This window comes from Lagopus muta, chromosome 12, assembly GCF_023343835.1.
Source record: "Lagopus muta isolate bLagMut1 chromosome 12, bLagMut1 primary, whole genome shotgun sequence".
Lineage (NCBI taxonomy): Eukaryota > Metazoa > Chordata > Aves > Galliformes > Phasianidae > Lagopus > Lagopus muta.
The window spans coordinates 17,918,337-17,938,577 of NC_064444.1; the positions used below are offsets into that span (position 1 = coordinate 17,918,337).

General features: G+C 56.6%; 4 protein-coding genes and 1 non-coding gene across 12 annotated transcripts in view; 2 read left to right on the top strand and 3 right to left on the bottom strand.

The window, feature by feature from the left end:
* Positions 1-474: 474 nt before the first annotated feature.
* Positions 475-3,956, bottom strand: LOC125699126 (agouti related neuropeptide). The gene is made up of 4 exons (XM_048958322.1): positions 2,962-3,956; positions 2,045-2,223; positions 1,842-1,930; positions 475-855 (listed from the first exon to the last, which is right to left on the bottom strand). The coding sequence occupies exons 2-4, from the start codon at positions 2,217-2,219 to the stop codon at positions 661-663; spliced, it is 459 nt and encodes a 152-aa protein (XP_048814279.1). The 5' UTR covers positions 2,220-2,223; positions 2,962-3,956; the 3' UTR covers positions 475-660.
* A 468-nt stretch (positions 3,957-4,424) lies between these two features.
* LOC125699124 (SNF-related serine/threonine-protein kinase-like) lies at positions 4,425-8,965 on the top strand. 2 transcript variants are annotated; one of them, XM_048958318.1, is made up of 6 exons: positions 4,425-4,507; positions 5,418-6,016; positions 7,106-7,247; positions 7,371-7,583; positions 7,701-7,838; positions 7,922-8,965. In XM_048958318.1, the coding sequence occupies exons 2-6, from the start codon at positions 5,446-5,448 to the stop codon at positions 8,640-8,642; spliced, it is 1,785 nt and encodes a 594-aa protein (XP_048814275.1). In that variant the 5' UTR covers positions 4,425-4,507; positions 5,418-5,445; the 3' UTR covers positions 8,643-8,965. The 2 variants fall into 2 exon arrangements, with proteins under 2 accessions (XP_048814275.1, XP_048814276.1); XM_048958319.1 differs by having other exon boundaries at positions 4,446-4,507; positions 5,401-6,016.
* A 67-nt stretch (positions 8,966-9,032) lies between these two features.
* Positions 9,033-9,105, bottom strand: TRNAK-UUU (transfer RNA lysine (anticodon UUU)). Its single transcript has one exon. It is a non-coding gene; the product is annotated as a tRNA-Lys (tRNA).
* SETD6 (SET domain containing 6, protein lysine methyltransferase) lies at positions 9,079-13,252 on the top strand. Of its 2 annotated transcripts, XM_048958321.1 has the most exons (8): positions 9,203-9,367; positions 9,444-9,588; positions 10,113-10,254; positions 10,486-10,680; positions 10,843-10,966; positions 11,346-11,526; positions 11,739-11,881; positions 12,231-13,252. In XM_048958321.1, exons 1-8 carry the CDS (start codon positions 9,269-9,271, stop codon positions 12,537-12,539), a joined length of 1,338 nt encoding a protein of 445 aa, XP_048814278.1. In that variant the 5' UTR covers positions 9,203-9,268; the 3' UTR covers positions 12,540-13,252. The 2 variants fall into 2 exon arrangements, with proteins under 2 accessions (XP_048814277.1, XP_048814278.1); XM_048958320.1 differs by lacking the exon at positions 9,444-9,588 and having other exon boundaries at positions 9,079-9,367.
* A 1,140-nt stretch (positions 13,253-14,392) lies between these two features.
* CNOT1 (CCR4-NOT transcription complex subunit 1) overlaps positions 14,393-20,241 on the bottom strand; it is a 53,862-nt gene continuing 48,013 nt past the window's right edge. For all 6 annotated transcript variants that reach the window (XM_048958315.1, XM_048958314.1, XM_048958317.1 and 3 more), the window contains exons 44-49: positions 19,835-20,008; positions 18,973-19,122; positions 17,618-17,798; positions 16,752-16,884; positions 16,504-16,638; positions 14,393-15,514 (exon numbers count right to left, since the gene is read on the bottom strand). In XM_048958315.1, coding sequence (XP_048814272.1) covers positions 15,436-15,514; positions 16,504-16,638; positions 16,752-16,884; positions 17,618-17,798; positions 18,973-19,122; positions 19,835-20,008 — 852 coding nt within the window. In that variant the 3' untranslated portion in view covers positions 14,393-15,435. The remainder of the gene's footprint in view (positions 15,515-16,503; positions 16,639-16,751; positions 16,885-17,617; positions 17,799-18,972; positions 19,123-19,834; positions 20,009-20,241) is intronic.

A 20,241-nucleotide genomic window follows, 5' to 3' on the forward strand; every position in this document is an offset into this window, starting at 1 on the left:
GGAGGACGTGCAGAGGAGGCCCAGAGGGTGGGAGCGCCTCTCCTGTGAAGAAAGGCTGAAAAGGAGCTGGGCTTGTTCAGGCTGGGAAAGAGAAGGCTGTGGGGACACCTCACTGTGGCCTTCCTGTACTTGAGGGAAATTTACATGCATGGGGGGTGGCTTTTTATGCAGTTTGATAGTGATAGGACAAGGGAAATGGCTTTTAATAGAAAGGAACTACAGAGGGTGGTGAGGGGCTTCCCTCAGAGGGTGGTGAGGGGCTGGTATTGCTGCTGTGGGTGCCATCCCTGGAGGTGCCCCAGGACATGGATGGGCATTGGGCAGCCCAAGCTGAGGGGTAGGAAGCCCATGTCAGGGGTTGGGCTGGATGGGCTTTGTGGTCCTTTCCAACCCAACCGTGCTGTGATTCTATGACACGGTACTGAACACAGCTGTAGGTGGCCCTGCTGGTGGCACTCGGTGACCCCCACAGTTCCAACCACGCCGCATTGTGCTCCCTGGGCAGGAAGGACATCCCACATCCCCTTGTTCCCAACAGCACAAGCCCAGCGCCCAGCACAGCCCACACTCAGCAATAGCAGTGCTATCTATCTGCTGCTTTATTGGAGCTGCAGAGGGGGAGGCTGGTGGGGACGAGTGGGCAGCCCTGTGGCACAGGCATTAGTTCTTGCCGCATGGGAAGGTGGTGCTGATCTTCCTGCAGTAGCAGAAGGCGTTGAAAAACCGGCAGTAGCAGGTGGCACAGGGGTCACAGCAGGGGATCTGGTGGCCCAGGCAGGACTCCAGGAGACGGACACAACGGCGAGGGGAGCTCCGCTCCTCCCTGCCTGCAGCTTGCAGGGCCGTGGACAATGCCTGCAGGGGAGAGGAGGAGAGAGAGTGCTCATGGTCCACCCTGCTGCCAAGGAACTGCGTTAGAGAGCCCAGAGCCTGAGGCACCTCCATCTCAAACAGGAGGCTGAGATATCCAAATTCAGCTTGCTCCTAGAAGATACTTGGGGCTTGGTGCTGGACCCTGGTGATGCCAGTTCCTCTTCATGCTTTGCTTGCAGACCCCTGAGCGCAGGGGACCTAAGGCATCATCTGTGAAGACCTGCTTGGGATTCCCCTCTTCCCATCCAGCTGAAGCCTTCCTTCCCCTTGAGGTTACCTCCCTTCAAGGATCCTTGAATTGTTTGTCCACAGGAAAACAACCCTGGTCTCTCCGATCTCTCATCGTGGGATATTCCCCATGCCCTGCATCACTTCAGTGGATCGGAACTTCAGAGACTCAGGTTTCCATCTGTCCCTGAGATGGAAGTCTGGTCCTCTGCAGGGACAGCAGGGCAGATTGCTTACACACCACAAGAGGAAGGGAGGTTGGCATTTCCTCCCAAATGACCTGGCAATCGTTGATTCACTGTTCCTATTCCCCTTGGCTGGGAGCGTTCTCACAGTCCCCTCTGATTTTTGGCTGAACAATTGGTCTGGCTGGAGCAATTTCGAAAGAGGATGTTTCACACCCACTTGTCATTACGGTTATGTGCGGTGGGAAGGTTGGGTTCCCACAGTTTCTTAGGAAATGAAGCAGGGAAACCTCGTCTGCCTCCAGCCAGCTCACCTCCCAGCTCCTGCAGCAGCATCCCTGAAGGCCAACCCCAAACAGAGGGGCTTTCCTGGCCCCTCCGTTTCCAGCTTCCCTGACTCCCAGCATGTCCACACCCCTCAGCAGGCAGCAAAGGGACGCAGCATCTCGTGAAGTGTTTGCTCCCAACCACCCCGGGGCACAGAGAAGCCTGATGTGGCTCAAAGCAACCCTGTTTGGGGTGTTTTTAGGAAAACAAAGACTGTCGGTGTGTTACCTGTGGTTCCAGCACGCTGCTTTTCTGCAGGAGGTTACCATCACCTTCATGCACCTCCATTTGATCCAAGTCCGGCATGGGAATAGCTCCTGTGAAACAGAGAGAGGCTGGGCAAGGAGGGCACTGCGGGCTGAGCAGGAGCTCCCTGCTTCAGTTCTGGGGAGCTGGCTGTCCCAGGGAGGGCTGAGGATCGCAGGACTCACCAGCAAGCTCCACTGGCAGCTCCTTGGCCTTGTGCAGCAGGCTGGGGTAGCGGGTTCTGTCTGCCTCCTCCAGCCCAGAGCTCATCTTCTGCAGGGGGCTGTGGCTGAGCTCCGAGCTGAGGATGGCCTGGATCCCCTGCAGCAGCCCGTAGCACAGCAGCAGCGCGTTCAGCATGGTCCTGGGGCAACGTGCACAGAGAGCAAGCGGCCAGCGTCAGCCCGGCCCCTCTGCCAGCAGGGCTGCCAGCTCAGCTGCCTTCCTGCACCCCGGCTCTGGGCTCTCTTCTCCGTGATGCTCCCCAGAGGTGTTTGGCAGCCAGTCTTACAGACAGGTACGCAACACCGTGGGCAGGAGCGCGGGGAGCGGATGGGAGCAGCTTCCTATGGCTGCAGCCAGGGGCCTCCTGCACTGCCCTGGGCATTGCAGCTGGAGGCGCAGTGACAGCAGTGTCCCCAAAAAGGCCATGGGACATCCCTGTGCTTTGTGAAAGCTCCCGCAAGGGAGAGGCTGAGGCTGCCACGGGGTTTGGGCACAACAGACAACAGTGGGGCTTTGGGAAAATCACTACAGGGCGATGTGGAGCTGACAGAGAGCGGGCCTGGATAGAGGACCTCCAGGTCTGCGTGTGACAGCAAAGGTCCTTGCAGTGGCTGTGGCAGCTCTGGGCCACACATTTCCCCTAAAGAACCCTAAAAAGACAAAAAAGCTTTCATGCAAAGCCTCCAGTCGTGCTGCCAGGAGCATCCCCAGACAGGACCAGCCCCTCTCCCTTCCCATCCCTCACTCACAGGGGAACCCAGAGCTCCTTCACCCCGCAGTGCCACCCCACTCCATGCCGTGGGCACCCAGCAGGGTGCCCCAAATGCTCCCCACACCCATCCCTGCTCCGCAGCCCCTTCCCTGCAGACCCACTGACCTCCAGGCGGTGTGGGGCTGCAGGCACCGCTCTGCAGACTCGCTCGGAGTCGCTCTGCCTCGATGTCCTCCCTCCCCACATCTCGCCGGGAACTTATATCGGCTCCTCGTTAATTAAGTGCCTCAGCCACATGACCCCGCTAAGCAGCAGGTAGGTGGGCTCTGCTGCAGATGGGGCTTTGTCTGGATGGCAGAGCACCGGCAGGATGTGGGTGGGATGGAGTGCTGCTGTGCGGGGCTGCGGCCGGGAGCTGGTGCTCACTTGTCCCAAAATCCAAGCAAGCATACGCAGCGATGCTGCTCCTGTGTTGGTACCCAGGGAGAGAGGACCAGTGATGGACACGCAGCTTCCTCCTGTGTCCTCACACACCAGCAATGCTTCTGGCCCAACATCTGCCCCTGTCCCCTTCCTCCACCAGCACTCTGGCTTTGGGAAGCCTGCTCTAAACGCCCCATGTCCCTACAGCCAGCAAAAGCCACGGAAAGGAGCAGCTCTGATGCCAGAGGAGCCTCTGAGTACACGCAGCCCCACTCCCTCATCCTTCTGCACGCTTTGGAGAAAGCCCTGTAGCTCCTGACACGAGCCCAGCCACGGTGCAGAGCCCATTACAGCCTCTGCTCCCACCACTGCCCAGCCGCAGATCCTCCAGGCACTGACTGTGTCCCCTTCACTCATGCTTTCCAGGACCCGCGGCCTCAGATCGCTCAGCATCCCAGCCTCAGCTGCACCCCAGGAGGAAGGACGAGTGCTGTGTCCCACAGCTGCATGCGGATGTGCTTCCTTTGGCTTCTCACCGCACCCAAACCCAAAGGAAGCTGCAGTGAGTCTGGTGCAGCCCCAGCCCCACAGCCACAGGGCCAGGCAGGGATGGAGGAGTCACCTCTGCATCCACCCTGCTCACATCAGTCCTCCTGCAGCCCCATACCCAGCTGGGATCCCTGCATCCTGCACCCAGCTGGGATGCCAATACCTCACACCCATTTGGGATGCCAATACCTCACACCCATTTGGGATGCCAATACCTCACACCCATTTGGGTTCCCCCCCCCCGCTCCTACCCAGCTGGGTCCCCATGCACAAGACCCCCTCAAGCCCCCTGCACAGCACCCTGCTGCCATAGCGGGACGCAGACCCCATTCCTGTCCCCTCAGCCCGCAGCAGTGACGCCAGCCTGGAGCGGGGCTCATTACGGGCTGCGGGCTTCTGGGAAGGCATTAACATTGCCGAGGCGGCCGAGCGCTGAGAGCTTTTTAATCTGCGGGTGCTCGGCCGGGCAGTAACGAGCTAAATGAGCAGCCCGCATCGCTTCCAGGAAATGAGCGGCCGCAGCGAGGCCATCCCGCACGTGTCCGTATGGGAGAGGGGGAGAGGAGCGGGCTGGAAGCCGAGCCGTGTGCGATGAGCTGCGCCCGGCCTCAGCCAGGATGCGGGGCGGGGGTGCGGGAGGGACGGGGGCCCTTTAAGGCTGCGGGCCGGAGCACGCTGACGTCAGCGGGGCGGGCGCTCCGGGACGCCGCAGCCCCGCGGCCCCGAGCTCCGCCGTGCGGTGAGTGCGGGACCCCCGGGGGTACGGAGGGGGGCTGAGGGATGAGGGGACGGGGGGAGCGAGGGCGGATTGCGAGGGGTTGGACGTGGGGTTTGGGAGCGGTGTTTGGGGGCTTGGGGGGGAGGTTGGAAAGGTGCGGTGGTTGTGTTGGGGTGCTGGGAGTTGGGGTGCGCTGGGGATGCGGAGCTGCGGGGGTTTGGGGCGCTGGGGTGCTACGGGTCGGGATGGCCGTGGTTGTTTTGGGGTGCTGGGAACTGGAGGGTGGCGTTTTGGGGTGCTGGATGGGGATTGGAGATTGGGGTGCTGGAGGTGGGGATATCGGGGTGCCGAGGGCTGGTGGTATTGGGGTGCAGCACGGAGTACCGGGGGTCAGAAGGTTGGGGTGTCGGGGGGCTCAGTAACACCCTCAGGGTTGGGGGGTGCTGGAAGTGGGGCTGTTGGGATGCTTGGGGTGCTGAAGACCACAGGGGTACTGAGGTGTCTGGGGACAGGGCTGGTGAGGCACTGGCACAGGTTGCCCAAGGAGGCTGTGGATGCCCCATCCCTGCAGGCAGTCAAGGCCAGGCTGCATGTGGCTCTGGGCAGCCTGGGCTGCTGGTTGGTGACCTGTACACAGCAGGGTTTGAAACCAGATGATCATCGCAGCCCTTTTCAACCCAGGCCATTCTATGGTTCTATGATTCGGGGTGCTGAGGTGGCAGGGATGCTGAGAACCAGGCGGGATGTTGGGGTGCCTGGGGATGGGGGAGGTGGGTGCATTAGGGTGCCCACGGTGCCGGGGCTGAGGTCCTGGAGGTGCAGCGCTGTGCTGCTGGGGCGCCGAGGGATGGAGGGATGCGGGGGTCCCTGCGGTGGGTGCTGGGGTGCTCAGGAATCGCGACGCCCTTTGTCAGCACCGTCCGCCCCGCAGCGCCCGATGCCCGTCCCCACCCGGCGCCATGGCCGAGAGCAAGATCGCGGGGCTGTACGACCTGGAGCGCACGCTGGGTAAGGGCCACTTCGCCGTGGTGAAGCTGGCCAGGCACGTCTTCACGGGGCAGCGCGTGGCCGTCAAGGTGATCGATAAGAGCAAGCTGGCGGGCGAGGCGGCGGGGCAGCTGCTGCAGGAGGTGCGCTGCATGAAGCTGGTGCAGCACCCCAACGTGGTGCGCCTCTACGAGGTCATCGACACCCATGCCAAGCTCTACCTCATCCTGGAGCTGGGCGACGGCGGCGATATGTTCGACCACATCATGAGGCACGAGGGCGGCCTGGCCGAGCCCCGCGCCAAGCATTACTTTGCCCAGATCGTCCACGCCATCTCTTACTGCCACAAGCTGCACGTGGTGCACCGTGACCTCAAGCCCGAGAACGTGGTCTTCTTCCAGGAGCAGGGGGTGGTCAAGCTGACGGACTTTGGCTTCAGCAACCGCTTCCAGCCCGGCAAGATGCTCACCACCAGCTGTGGCTCGCTGGCATATTCAGCACCGGAGATCCTGCTTGGGGATGAGTACGACGCTCCAGCTGTGGGTAAGGGTCTGGAGGTCTCCCGTGCCTCCTGTGCTCCCATTTATCCCCATCTTGGCATGCACGTGGGCTTGCGTTTCAGTTCCCTGTGGCGCTTCGGGCATCCGCAGAGCCCTGTGGGACAAATCCTGCCCCTGGGATGCTCGGCTGAGCACATTGTGGCCCTGGCAGCAATTGGATGTGGGAAGGAAACCTGCTTAGGATGCAGCCGCCTCCAGCTCCCAAAGTTTCCTCCGGGCGCTTCCTGCTGGTGCTTTGGGCCATGGGAGGAGAAAGAGGAGTGGGAGTCTGGCCAGCCCTGCGGGGAGCTGGGGCAGGAGAGCTGGGCAAAACAGTGCTGGAGCTCTGCAAGGAAACAGCCCGGTTTCAGCATGGGGCGAGGGGAAGGATTCAAAGCTGAGAGCTGTCAGGGCTCGGAGGGGTGGTGGGAACACGAATACGTGGCTCTGCAAAAGCAAATCAAGCAAGGAAACTGGCACGGATGAGAAATTTTAAAATGCAGAGGCACTTAAGAAGCTGAAGGTATTAAGGGAGAGCCTGCGCTCAGCATCCTAAAAATAAGCGGTTTTGCAATAGGAAGAAAATCAGTCTCTGGGCTGCCAGGCGGGGCGGGAGCTGCACACGGGGCGTCTCTGCAGCGGGGCTGCGTGTGGTCACAAGGAGGCACGTGAAGATGAGTGCTGCTGCAGCTGGCACAGGGCTGGCGCCCACCCCGGGGCGGGCCGGCCCATCCGGGGTGTGCTTGAGCAGCTGGGAAGGGCTGACCCAGCACCCGGGCTGTGGGGAGCTTTGGTGACACTGCTGCCCTGCTCCGGGGACGTCCTCCAGAGGGGTTGGCACTGAGCTGAAGGCTGCAGGTGCGTGCTGGAGCCCCATCCCTGTGGCACTTGGGCTCCAGCCCCACGGCCAGATTTGGGAGGCCTGCATGCAGCCGTCCCTATGCGCGTTGGGTGCCGCAGTGCTGAAGTGCCACGAGGGGCTGTGTGCCGTGGGGGTCCCTGATCCCTGCCGGCTGGGATCCTTCCCAATGGAGTGGCACATTTGAGCTTCCTCAGGAGCTTACGGACTCTCGTCTTCCTCTTCCTCTCGCAGACATCTGGAGCCTGGGGGTCATCCTCTACATGCTGGTATGCGGACAGCCGCCCTTCCAGGAGGCCAACGACAGCGAGACGCTCACCATGATCATGGACTGCCGTTACACCGTGCCCCCGCACGTCTCCGCGCAGTGCTCCGAGTAGGCGCCTCTCCCCGCTGTCCCCGCCCCCATGGGAGCCCCGCGGCAGCCGGAGGGATGGGGCCGGGGCCGGGGGAAGGCGCTGGCCGCGCTCATGCAGGTGTCCCTCCCTTCCCCGGGCAGCCTCATCTCCAGGATGCTGCAGCGGGACCCCCGGCAGAGAGCCTCCCTGGAGCAGATCGAGGGCCACGCGTGGCTGCAGGGGGTGGATCCGTCCCCCGCCAGCCGCTGCCTGCTGCCCCTCACCTCGCACAAACGCGTGTCCCAGGAGGAGCACGAGATCATCATCCAAGCCATGACGTGCGGGCACATCGCTGACCGCGACGCCATCCAGGAGTGAGCGGCAGCCGGAGGGGGGCGGAGGGAGGGAGGGAGGAAAGGAGGGAGGTCTGGTGGTGCCGGCGTGAGCGCGGCCGTCGGGTTTTGATGCTCGTCCTTCCCGGTGTCACGCAGGGCGCTGGAGGCCGACCGCTACAACCACATCACGGCCACCTACTTTCTGCTGGCCGAGAGGATGCTGCGGGAGAAGCAGGAGGAGCAGAGCCGCCGTCAGAGCCTCCTCTACGACCTGGCCAAGCAGGTGCAAAGCAGGTGAGCCCCAGCCACCCCTCCACCGCCCCAAGCACCACGCAGCCGGGTGCCGACCCCCCCCCTCTGCCCTTCCCCACGCTCAGGACCGACCTCTCGGACACGTTCGGCCCCGGGGGTGGCACTGCGGGCTGTCAGCCCGTAGCAGAGGTTCCTGGCAGCTCCCAGCCCAGCGGCGGGGACGGCAGCCGCGGCCGTCAGGCCCCCCGGGTGCTGCTGAAGGCTCCCACCATCGATACGGCCATCACCAAAAGCACCCCGGCCCTGCAGCAAATCTGCGAGGAGGAAGAAGAGGAGGAGGAAGAGGAGTGCAGACCCAGCGTGATGGAGAGGAAGAGCAGCTCCTTGAACCAGGAGCAGATGCGAGATTTCCTCCGTGCCGGGGCCCGTCGGCCGCCGTGCCGCGGGGAGGTGCTGGGCTGGGGGGCCGAGCCGGGGGGCCGGGCGGGGTACCGGGCCGCCAGCGGAGCCCGAGGGCCCCCGGAGCCGCGGGGGAACAGGAGGGGCGGCGCGGGGACCCCCGAGGGCAGGGAGGGCTCGGGGCGTCCCGGGGAAAGGGGAGGCGTCCCCGCAGCCTCCCCAGAGCCGAAGGAGAAATGCCCCGGGGTCCCCAGGGGGGCGGGGGGCAGCGAGGGGGAGGCGGAGAACGTGATAAAGCTGGACCCGGGTAAAGGCAAGAGCGGCAGCCTGAGGGAGCGGCTGATGCAGTTCCCGCTGTGCGAGAAAGCTCTGGCCTTCAAGATCCACCCCGGCCCCAAGGAGAGCCTGCTGTCCCTGGGGCAGTTCAACTGCTGCCACGTCATTTAGCCCCGCGGCCGGACGAGGGACGGCGGGCGTTTTTTAACTCCTAGAAATGATTTTTTTAAATAGTCTATTTTAATGTAACGACATGGAGACGCTGCATCCCCCGCTGAGCTCCCGTGGGCCACGGCCTCGCGTCCCCAGCCTGCGCTGTTACCCCCCGCCCCCCACGACGCGCTTCCTATTTATTACCTCTTTGTTTTCTTGCTGGCAAGAAATGAACGCACGAGGCGGGGGCCGCCGCTCGGCCCGGGCTGCGCTGCACTGAGTGGATGGGAGCCGCCGGGAAGCAAAGTTCGTCGGTGCAATAAAACCGCGCTTCGGTTTGACGGCTCGGCTGCGTGTGCGGGGGCTGCGGGAGGGAGGAACGGGGAACGCGCCTAAAGGATAAAGCGGCGCCTGAACAGGGGCTTGAACCCTGGACCCTCAGATTAAAAGTCTGATGCTCTCCCAACTGAGCTATCCAGGCTCACGTGGGGCTGCTGGGCGGTGCTCGCCACGGCCCGCGGAGGACCCCAGAAGGATGCGGACGCGTTCTCGCTCCGCAGATTCTTTTTGTCCCGCCGTGGCCACCGTCTGCAGAGGGGCGGGGCTTGGTGCCGCCCGGAAGTGCGCGCCGCCCACGTGCTGCCATGGCGGCCCCGGCCAAGCGGCGCAGGGCGGCGGGGCCGGACCCCACGGCGGGCTTCGTGGCGTGGTGCGAGGCGGCGGGCGTGGAGCTCAGCCCCAAGGTGAGCGTCGGCGGGGAGCGGGCCCGACCCCGGAGCGGGCGGAAGGCCGCGGGGCTGAGCGGGGCTGTCCCCGCAGGTGTCCATCAGCCGGCGGGGCACGGTGTCGGGCTACGGGCTGCTGGCCGCCGCCGACCTGGAGCCGGGAGAGCTGCTGTTCTCCGTGCCGCGCAGCGCGCTGCTGTCCCAGCACACGTGCGCCATCCGAGCCCTGCTGCACGACGGTGAGCGCCGCGCGGGGCCTCCCGGTGCTCCGCCTTACCGCGTCTTGTCCAAAAGCGGGGCCGGGGGGCGGTACTGGCTCTTGGGTTCTCTGCTTTGTGTATGAGTGGGGCTGCGGTAAAGCGCAGGGCACGGTCCTGCTGCCTGCACCGCGATGGGAAAGCTCCTCTCTCAGGGGACAGCGCGGCCCTCCCTGCCCAGGGCTCGCTTCAGTGCTTGGAGGAAGCCGTTCTGGTTTCACGCACGTGGGTGAAGTGCCAGCACGGGGCGGCAGCTCCTGGTCCTGCAGCAGCCAAGGCGGGGGGAAGCACAGAACGGAGTAAGAGACCTTGAAGGTCGTCTCATTTGCAGCCCTGCGCCGGGATTTTGCTCACTAGCTGTGAAGGCAGCCTATAAGCCAGGGCGTTTTCTCATTGCTCTGAGTCCCTACTGCACACTTCAGTTCTGGGAAAAAATATTTTTCAGAGCAAAAATATCAGATCAACCTCAATTATTTATGTTTTCTTTGTTACCTCTGGTTGTGTAGCCCAGGACTCCCTGCAGAGCCAGTCTGGGTGGGTGCCGCTCCTGCTGGCCCTGCTGCACGAATACACAACCAGCACCTCCCGCTGGCAGCCCTACTTCTCCCTCTGGCAGGACTTCAGCAGCTTGGATCACCCCATGTTCTGGTAAGGCAAAAGCCAGCAGCTCTGCAGCGGGCCCTGTGCTGCAGCTGAAGGGATGGGGGGGGGTGCTGGGTGACTTCAGGTGCTCCAGCCCTGTGCGGCGCTAAATGAGGTTCCAACTCCCTGCAACAGAACACAGAGCTCCCGAGAGCACAAAGCTGCTGTTTTGAAGGAGTTCAGACCCTTCTTCCTAGGGGCAGATGGAGATAGAACTGCTAGTTTTGTTTGCAACAGGCCAGAAGAAGAGCGAACGAAGCTCCTGCAGGGCACTGGCATCCCCGAGGCAGTGGACAAGGACCTGGCTAACATCCAGCTGGAGTACAGCTCCATCATCCTGCCCTTCATGAAGTCCCACCCCGACATCTTTGACCCTGAGCTGCACACGCTGGAGCTGTACAAGCAGCTGGTGGCTTTTGTGATGGCTTACAGGTGAGCGGGGAGGGTTTGCTCTGATGCAGGGGAGGAAAGATGAGCGAGGGGAGAAGAGGGTGGTGAGTGATGACAGGCTGTGTGATCTAAAAGAGTGCAAGGATCAGCTTGCCCCATATTGCAAGGTATAAAACAGGATTGTCTTCATGTGCCTTGTTGTAGCTTTCAGGAGCCCTTAGAGGAGGAAGATGAAGATGAGAAGGGCCCCAATCCTCCCATGATGGTGCCTGTCGCTGATATTTTGAATCACGTGGCCAACCACAACGCCAGCCTGGAATACGCTCCTGTGAGTGCCGGGGCCCTGCGCCCCTTCCCTGCATGACTGCCTCTCTGAGGCCAGGGCAGCGCTGCCACTGCCAGGGCAACAAGCGGGCCTGGATTCAGTGTAAGCTGTTTTGTGTGACACACGCAGCTGCTGTTTGCTTTGTCACAGCCACGAAGAATTTAGGATCAGGTGAACCTTCCTAAAGATGCTCTTGCTGCAGGACAGGACCCGAGGCTTGCTTCTCCTGTTACTCACTGTTGTTGCACAGAGAATATCACACGTTAGGCACATACCTGAATCACCTTCCTGGGGAAAACCAGCACCCTGCTCCGAGAAGCACCCCATTAAGGAACAGTAGGATTGCCACAGCTCTCAGAGCCTCTACTCTGTCTGCTTGCAGAGGTGTTTACGGATGGTTACAACACAACCCATCAGCAAAGGGCAGGAGATCTTCAACACCTACGGGCAGATGGCCAACTGGCAGCTCCTGCACATGTATGGCTTTGCAGAGCCATATCCAGGCAACACCAACGACACGGCTGACATCCAGATGGTGACCGTACGGAAGGCAGCGCTGCAGCGTGAGTGGCACCCTGGGAAAGGATGGGGCAGGGCTCGCTCCTGTTAAGCAGTGACGTAATGAAACGGGGCTCAGGGTGAAGGGAAACGAGGCTGTTCCACGGCACTTCAGGTGCTGGGGCGATGCTACAGCTTTCTGCTTCCTGTTTCCCCTTCTGCCGTCACCGCTACCGCAAACCGAGTTGGGTTTGCAGCTCTGCTGTCTTCAAAGCAGGTGCCAAAAGCGAAGCACAGCAGCAGCTGGTGGCTGAACAGTGGGACTTCTTGTGCCAGCTGGAGATGGTGGGGGAGGAAGGCGCCTTCGTGCTGGGCTGGGATGAAGTGCTGACAGAGGAGGAGCTGTCCACGACCCTGAAGGTGAGCCGTGTTGGGTGGTGACCAGCTGGTTCGAGAGCTGCACAAGAGAGGCTGCATTGCAGCTGTTAGAACCGTGGCAGAACAGTGAAATGAAGGCAGATGAGCACATGAACTCTTGGCATGTGACTGCCCTCCTCTCCTGGACTAACCTTCCCCTTCCTCCCCTCCATACTTAAGGTGTGGCTGTTTGGATGCTCTCCCACATCCCTTGGCATTAGCTATTACTCTCTCACTGAGGCATAATTCCTCAGCTGGGGAATAACTCACCTGCCCCACAGACTGTGCTGCTCTAGGGAAGGAAGCTGAGGTGCTCACACTTCCCCTGAGCTCCGTGGTTGTGTCATTGCAGGTGCTGTGCATGTCAGAAGAAGAGTTCAAGGAGTACAAGGAACAAGATGGCTGGGAGGAGGACAGTGAGGAAGAGGAAAGCTCGACCCTTTCTAATGCAGCTCTCTCCAGACTGAAAGCCCCTTGTAAGATGCTCCTTTACGACAGCGTGCTGCTGACCCTGCAGTCGTACAGGTCAGACCTGAGAGCAGAGCAGGACTTGCTCAGTAAGGAGGTTTATGAGAAACTGAGTCGAAGGGAGCAGCAAGCTCTGCACGTGCGCTATGGGCAGAAGAGGATCCTGCATCAGCTGCTAGAGCTGGTGCAATAAAAGCCTCACTGCCCCCAGAAATCAGCTGCCCAGAACTGTGCTCAGCCTTCAGCCCTCTCTTCTGCAGCAGCAAGGATGGGAGGCAAGATGGGCCTTGTCCCTCATACGGCTTCTGGCTTTTTAGCTACCTCTGCATAAAGAACGAATTTGCAGAGCACAGGAGCGTTCTTAGGTGACCTGACAGAGGGCTGGAGCACAGCCACCCCTTTCATCGAGAGGACTTGGTGAAACCCACGTCTTGTCATGGTTGCTTAGGGAAGGCTGACACACCACCAGCATAAGAAGCGGGTTGCCTCACTCAGCATCCAAGATTCGAGGCAATCACTGTGCTTCATCCAGGTGAACAAGGCAGAATTCCAGCTGGTAGCTCTTACCTCACAGAAAGACAGAGCAGAAGTGCTAAGAAATGAACAGCTCACCTAGACTTCAGTACTGAGCGTTCTGCAAGCAGGAGCCCATCAGTTTCTGGCTTTCACGGAGGCTCAGAACAGCACAATGATTCCTCTCACCTCTGCAGAAGGCATTCTGTAAGTGCTGGAGACTCTGAGAGCAGCCACAGGTCTGCAGGTCGGGTTTCTGATACGTACCCTAACTCAGGCACCACTACTGTACATCACGTATAGCCTTCCTTTTGCCTTGGCAGCTTTGTAAGACAACACACTGGAGGTTGGCAGGCCGAGCTGTGTTAAATAAAGGTGGAGTTTCTTACTCAGCAGGATGCAACCCCCTCCTTCCCCTCAAGATCTCTACATTAATTTTAGCTGCAGTGACAGCAAACAAGCAAAGGTTAGCTGCAGCCCTACCTGCACTGCTGGGGTCCAGAGTGCTTTAACATTACTGCAGGTAATGGAGTAATGCAGTGGCTGTTCAGAGTCCGGTCTGCCATCCAGGCTTGGCTCTACAGCAGGCTACACTTCAAAGCAGGCACACAGCAGTGAATGGAAAGGTTATTCTTCCAGCCAGAGGGCATTACAAGCCAGGGCCCCTGCTGGCAAGGACACTGGAATCCCCACAGCTGCACACAGCACAGCGCCAGCTGGGGCTTCTTTCCCTCATCAGGAAGAAACAAGGTCGCCTGTACCCTCCTGCCTGCCCATGAACTTCATGTAACACAGGTTGGGATTTTGGCAGAGTCCCCTCTGCCTCTCCCCCTCTTTTACACCAGCCTGACAGCTCCTAAGGCCTAAAGGGAACCAGATGTGTACAGCAGTATTAGTACAGAAGCACAGAGACCTTTGAGCTTTAGCAGAGCCAGCACTGGGAGCCAGTAGGACAAGTCAACAAGCTCACCTGCAGAGCTTGGCTTAAATGGCAGAAAAACCCTGTCAAATGTGCTCTGGATAAAGCTGGTTGCTGTTAGTTCTCTGTATCCTAACCCACTGCAGGAGGGAAGAGCAAGCTGGAGTGTCAGCTGCATAGCCAGAATGTCACAACTTGCAGTGAATCCCTCCTATCACTCCTATGCTGTAAGGCCAGAGGAGCCTGCAGTGTTCATCCCTACAGGTTGCTAGGTAAACCAGCAGGCTTGCAGACACTCAGTGAAGGGAGTGTTGTATCAGGGAGCGTGGCTAGGAATAAAGCTGGGCTCTACCTGTGCTCTGCGTCCCTCCACCGCTGTCTCCTCTCTAGCACTCTGCTTGTCAACTTCCCACCTCCACGTTACCACTGCGCCCCTCCTTCTGGCACTAAGAACCAAGGCTTCATCTGTTCACAGCAGGTCTTCCCTCTTCTCGCCACGCAGCATCCAAAACGCACTGGAAAACTGCACATTTTTGGATGGCTGAAAACAGACTTTTGAAAGGCAGTGACTGGCCAGGTAGGATGGAGCTGGAGAGAATAAGCAGAGTGGCACGTGCTGCATGTCATGACTTTAATGTGTAACTACAGTATGCATACATACAAGAAGTGGGAGAACTAAAGCCCAAGAACTAGAAAGGCTACAAAATACAACACGTGGACCAATACTTTACAAAACATTCAAAATCCTTACAAAATGGGCTGTATTGGTCCTTTGTTTCTTTTTTTTTTTCTTTAATTTTCTGTTTCTTTTTGCTGTTTTGATTTTTTTTAATTTTTTTTTTTTTAATTTTTTTTTTACAAACTTATACTGTCGTAGGGTAGGGAAAGGTCTGCTTTTAGTCCCCCCTTCTCCAAAATTTACAAGTGTCAGAAGAAAAAAAAAAAGGAAAAGCTATAGGCCTGGTCTCTGGTTTCTTTACTAAAAACAGCTGACCCTCTCCCAAAGGGCCTGAGGTGTATCTTCTCCAACAGAAAGGAGGCGTTCTGACTGCCACACGGTTCTGTCAGCACTGGGAGGAAAGGGGAAAAATAACTCTGAAGCTCAACCCCCCCCTCACTCCATAGTATTCCCATATTCCAAACATAGCCACTTCTTTTTCTCCCCCCCTCCCCCCCTTGTAAAACAACTTTACTGATTTAAAGGTCCCCCATCCACATAAAGAAAAAAAAAATAAGTTACATAATAATATAACTGGCTTTTCAATATTCTTTGGGAGTCTGGCAATGTCAGGACAAGGAGGTCTGCCCCAGACAAGCACTTGGCATCAGCAGCTGCCCCTTTATTACAAGCTGGACAGGCACCAGTTACCCACTTGCCTTTTACACGCTTTGCACAAACCCAGAAGTCCAGACAAACGTTTCTGTTCCTTGTATTTACACTAGTTCAAAATGATATTCACAGCATCTTCTGCATTTTGGCCAAAAGTCACAGATTTGTTTCAAACTTTGGAACGTGCCCAAGGATTTTGACGCCAGGTCGGTTGCGTGCTCCCAATCGAGGGAGCTGGGAAGGTCAGGAGGAGCCTTACAGATCCTTCTGTCGGTGGATGGGACAGGGGCCTCCAGGCCGGCACGTTTACAACAAGATGCAGCTCATCTAACTGGCACCAGTCCCCTCCATTACTTGCTGGGCTTGCTTCTGCCCCATGCAGCACTGTGCAACCGACTGGAACAACCTGAACACAGAAGCACAGCAGCATCAGTCGTCAACTCTGCTCTCCACCTGGAACCCAATGCAGCACAGCTGCAAACACTCCCCAGCTGCAATGTGCTTTAGCAAACGTGTGGGCAAAGGAGCCAGGCTGTGATTGTCTGCAGTGCTACTGCATCATAAAACGCAGTGTGCTCAGCTCAGTCCCCATGAGAACACAGAAGAGCAGTGTTTGAACAGCATGAGCATTGTGTAGCAGGCTGCTCTGAGCCCTCTGTACTGCACTGTGCTCTCCTAAGAGGAAAGACTGAGGGAACTGGGCTTGTTTGGCTTGGAGAAGAGAAGGCTGCAGGGAGACCTCATGGTGGCCTTCCAGTATTTGAAGGGAGCCTATAAACAGGAGGGGGAAACTGCTGTTTGTGAGGGTGGACAGTGATAGGACAAGGGGAATGGTTTTAAACCGAGACAGAGGAGGTTTATGTTGGATGTTAGGAGGAAGTTTTTCACCCAGAGGGTGGTGAGGCACTGGCACAGGTTGCCCAAGGAGGCTGTGGATGCCCCATCCCTGCAGGCATTCAAGGCCAGGCTGGATGTGGCTCTGGGCAGCCTGGGCTGCTGGTTGGTGACCTGCACACAGCAGGGGGTTGAGTTTAGATGATCACCGTGCTCCTTTTCAGCCCAGGCCATTCTATGATTCTATGATGCTGATGGCAGCTCTGTTTCCAGCTCCAACACTTTTTTCTTAAAGATCTCCAGGATCTCCCCTGCAATGTAATGTTTTGCTGTGGAACAAACTTCCACACACAGAGGACAGGGAAAAAAAATAATCAGCATCTCTCATAGCACCTTGCTATGACTTCCAGTAACCACTTTGCATTCTGCTCTCAGGTTGTGTTCCCTCCTCTTATGGCAGGAAATGCTGCTTCTACTGTGAAGGACCCACAGCTCAAGGTGCAACGAAGCACCAGCTTCTAATACATTCCTTTAGTGATTTTGTTACTCAGTTATACTCACTTCTCAATTTCTGGAGCGCAGTGAACAAATTCATGGTTCCAGAACTTAAATGCTGGGTTTTTTATCAGCTCGATGAAAGTGATGAGGAGACCCCAGGGATGAGGCCTATTTACAATCAGTCGTTCCAAGAGAACCCTGCAGTCCAAGAACAAAACAGTTAGAACAGAAAGGTCAGAAAGGACCTGAAAGGACACAAGGAGTGAAAGCAAGAAGCTGAATGCAGGCAAGTGAAATTCATTCCTTCTCACCTGGTGATCTGCTCCTGGATAGCTTCAGTGTTGGCCTCTGCAAACAGGTAAAGCATGGTGCAGCTGAAGTAGTGGGTATGACTGTTGGGGTATCGCAGCTGATTGGCAATTGCATTCAGGAAGAGGTACCGACCTGCAGGGGAGAAGTTGTGAGTACATATGGTGACCCCTGCTCCAGATGTGAGAGGGAAAGAGAAACAAATAGCATTGCCTAAAATTAACGTTCCTAAGCACACCCCCACCCAGGTACAAGAAACAGAAACTGAAGATATGCAGAAGCCTCACCAGCTCTAGCTGGTGGGGCAGTAATCACAATTCTCATTACAGTGATTTCTCCTTCCCTCTGCTTTTAATACTGCTCTGTATTTAATGTAGCACTGCTTGCTGGAGCTCACTAGCAGCTGCATGGAACGATCTGCATTTCTCATAGCTCAAATCTCCTTTAAGGCAGGCGTGACAAATCATAGAATCATAGAATCACAGAATCACAAGGTTGGAAACGACTTGTAAGATCATCCAGTCCAACCATCTCCTCATCACCACTGCCACCACCAGCACTAAACCACAGCACACAGCACGTCATCCAGATGCCTCTTGAACTCTGCCAGGGACAGCGCCTCCACCACCTCCCTGGGCAGCCATTGCAGTGCCTGACCACTCTCTGAAAGAAATGGTTCTTCCTTATGTCTAATCTAAACCTCCTCTGATACAACTTGCAGCCATTTCCCCGTGTCCTGCTCGCTGTCTGGGAGAAGAGGCCAAGTCCCTCTTCACCACAACCTCCCCCTTCAGGAGGTTGTAGAGTGCAACGAGGTCTCCCCTGGGCCCCCCTCTTCTCCCCCTGGGCCCCCTCTTCTCCAGCTCACCTTCGGTGTCCAGGTCCACTGCCAAATTCTGGAAGATGTCCATGTGTGCTGAGTGGGTAATGGTGCTCATGGAGGGCGTGCTGCCTTTGTTGTGGATGTGCGCAATGGCCTGAGTGCCCACGTAGAGCACCAGGGCATTAATCAGCTGGATGTTGTAGCGGTTGCCAGGTTCATTTGATACCTAATAGGGAAGATATAAAAAGCACTAACGTTCTATGTTCCTTCAGTAATTTAAGGGACAACATGTACAACAACAGCATCCTTGTTTATCTTGGTTTATACAGAAGGCAACATAATGTCTTGCCTCAGCCCCGGAGGTACTCGGCTCCAGGCTGGATGGGGCTGTGGGCACCACAGAGATGTCTCTGCCACGACACCAGTTGGACCTGGATGGGCTTTCAGGTCCCTTCTGACCCAAGGCATTGTGTACTCTGCACAGCACTGGTGAAGTGCTGCCAGACAAGGTGTACAGCTATTGTACTCCCTGCTTGAAAGAAGAAAAAAGATCAGGTAAAGGCAATCTGAAGGCACCAGCTGTGCCATGAAACAGCCAGCACTCATGTGAAGGCTTATCTGGAGCAATTCTCAGAGACTTCAGTCCCGAGTCCTGCTGTAAGCTACACCATGTGATGTGTTTAATGAGTAGAGCTGGCTCACAGCTCAGAACTGGGCTTTAGGCTAATTACCCTCCCCTCCCTGCACACTTTTCCCCCAGAGCATTACATGCAGATCCACAGACTTCAAGAACTACCAACTATGAATTCACTTGCAGTCAAAGTTTAAATTCTAAAAAAAAACCTGCAATCAAGTTAAATAAACTTGAACTGATACTCAAATTGCTGAATATCAGACAATGGCCTGGGCAAACAGTGCTGGAATCAGGTGATGGAAGCCACAGAACTCCTTTATCTGGTATGGGACAACAGTGAGTTTGAGACAGCCAACCAGATGGCATGCTTTCTCAATGGTCTGCAGCACTGCTCTAGAGGCATGCAAGCAGAAAAGGCCAAGATTTAGATATCCTTACTTCTCATGCAAAGTATCTGTCAGCTCAGGTAGATAAGATCAACTGCTTTTAGATTAAATCAGCTCTGGGCTGCTAAAAAAAAAAATATCACAACCAACATTCCTGTTTCCACCTAAGTTCCTCCTTGATGGAAGTACTCAGTTCTTCTCCTGAGCCTAGGAGTTCAGTATTTGGAGAAGTGCATTTCCAGGGGCTTTTCTACTGCCAGGAATGCACGCCTGCTACACACCACCATGATTCCTGCTAGGAAGGAAGGTGACTCAGCCAACAAGATGTGAGATTTGTCTCACAACACTTCTTGCACCCAGCATCCTCAGAAACCACTTACTTGTAAGTTGCTGCGCAAGTCAGACAAAAAAGTGACTGGAGAACGGGTTTTGAGATAGGAATCCAAGTCTTTCTTGAACTGAGGTGGCATCACGCCAGTGAAATTGGTGAGGATTCGTGGAGCGATGTTAATTTCACTCAACATGTCCACCTGATAAGAGAAAGCCCAGTCAGCTAAACCATAAGCAATTGGTAAAGGAACACATCACAGAAGCAGATCAGCATCAAAGCAGTGAGAGGAAGTTCGTGCAGCCACAATCTTTCCATGACTGGGAGACCAGTGTACACCCAAGCATCTAATTAGATCAACTCTTCTCCAAGTCTGTCCTCATTATGCAAGAGGCTGGCTTCAGAATGCTAATTTATCTCATTATTACGACAGGACAGTGTCTGTTTCTCATTAAGAAAAACAGCTCTGATTTAGTGCTCAGACATGCCAGCTCTCTGGCCGTTACACAGCCGACCTCGAGGCCTCACGCATTCTGCAGAGCACAAAATGTTGGTGCAGCTCAACACGTGCTGCACAAAATTCTAACAGCTGTCAGCTGAGTTTTCAAACAAAGCCACAAAGACTATTTCAGCAGCCTGTCAGTGAGCAGATAGTGCAGTGACAAAGATGCCCTTGCTCCGATAGCATGGATCAGTTCTAGGGACACCACGACATCAGATTCCCTTTGGAAAAGCCCTCTGGCTTTTCATGCAGGCTCTCACTGATGCAGTTCACAGGTAAAAGTTCACAGTCTCAACAATGTCCTTACAGGTTGAACCCACATCTGCTTTGCAGGCAAGATAAAGATGTGCTGTTAGCAAAGCCAAATCAGAACAGAGGCGAGTTTTATGCTTCCAACTGCAATAAGCCCCACCTTTAGATTGGGGGTGAAAGGGTCTGGAAGCCTCATGTTCCGTGGGAAGGCACTCAGGATCAAATTCCTTAGCTGAATACAGTTAGGTGGGATGACATCGCAGAACCCATAATGGTAGTCACAAAGAAATTCTGGGAAATCATGCAACAAGACCAGCAGCACACGCAGAGTGCCCTGCAAAACAAAATAATATCAATATAAGAACATGTTTCCAAATTGCTGAAGCTGCCCGAGGGCTTGCAAAACCACCCTGTGCTGCGTGGCTATTATTCATCAACAGAAAGAAAGCAATCTAGGAAGGTAGCCTGTTTGTGTCCCACACCCATTATGCATCTAACTAAAAAACAAACCCTGACAGAACAGTAAACACCATCTCCCCACCAGAATATATTTTTCCACTCCAGTTC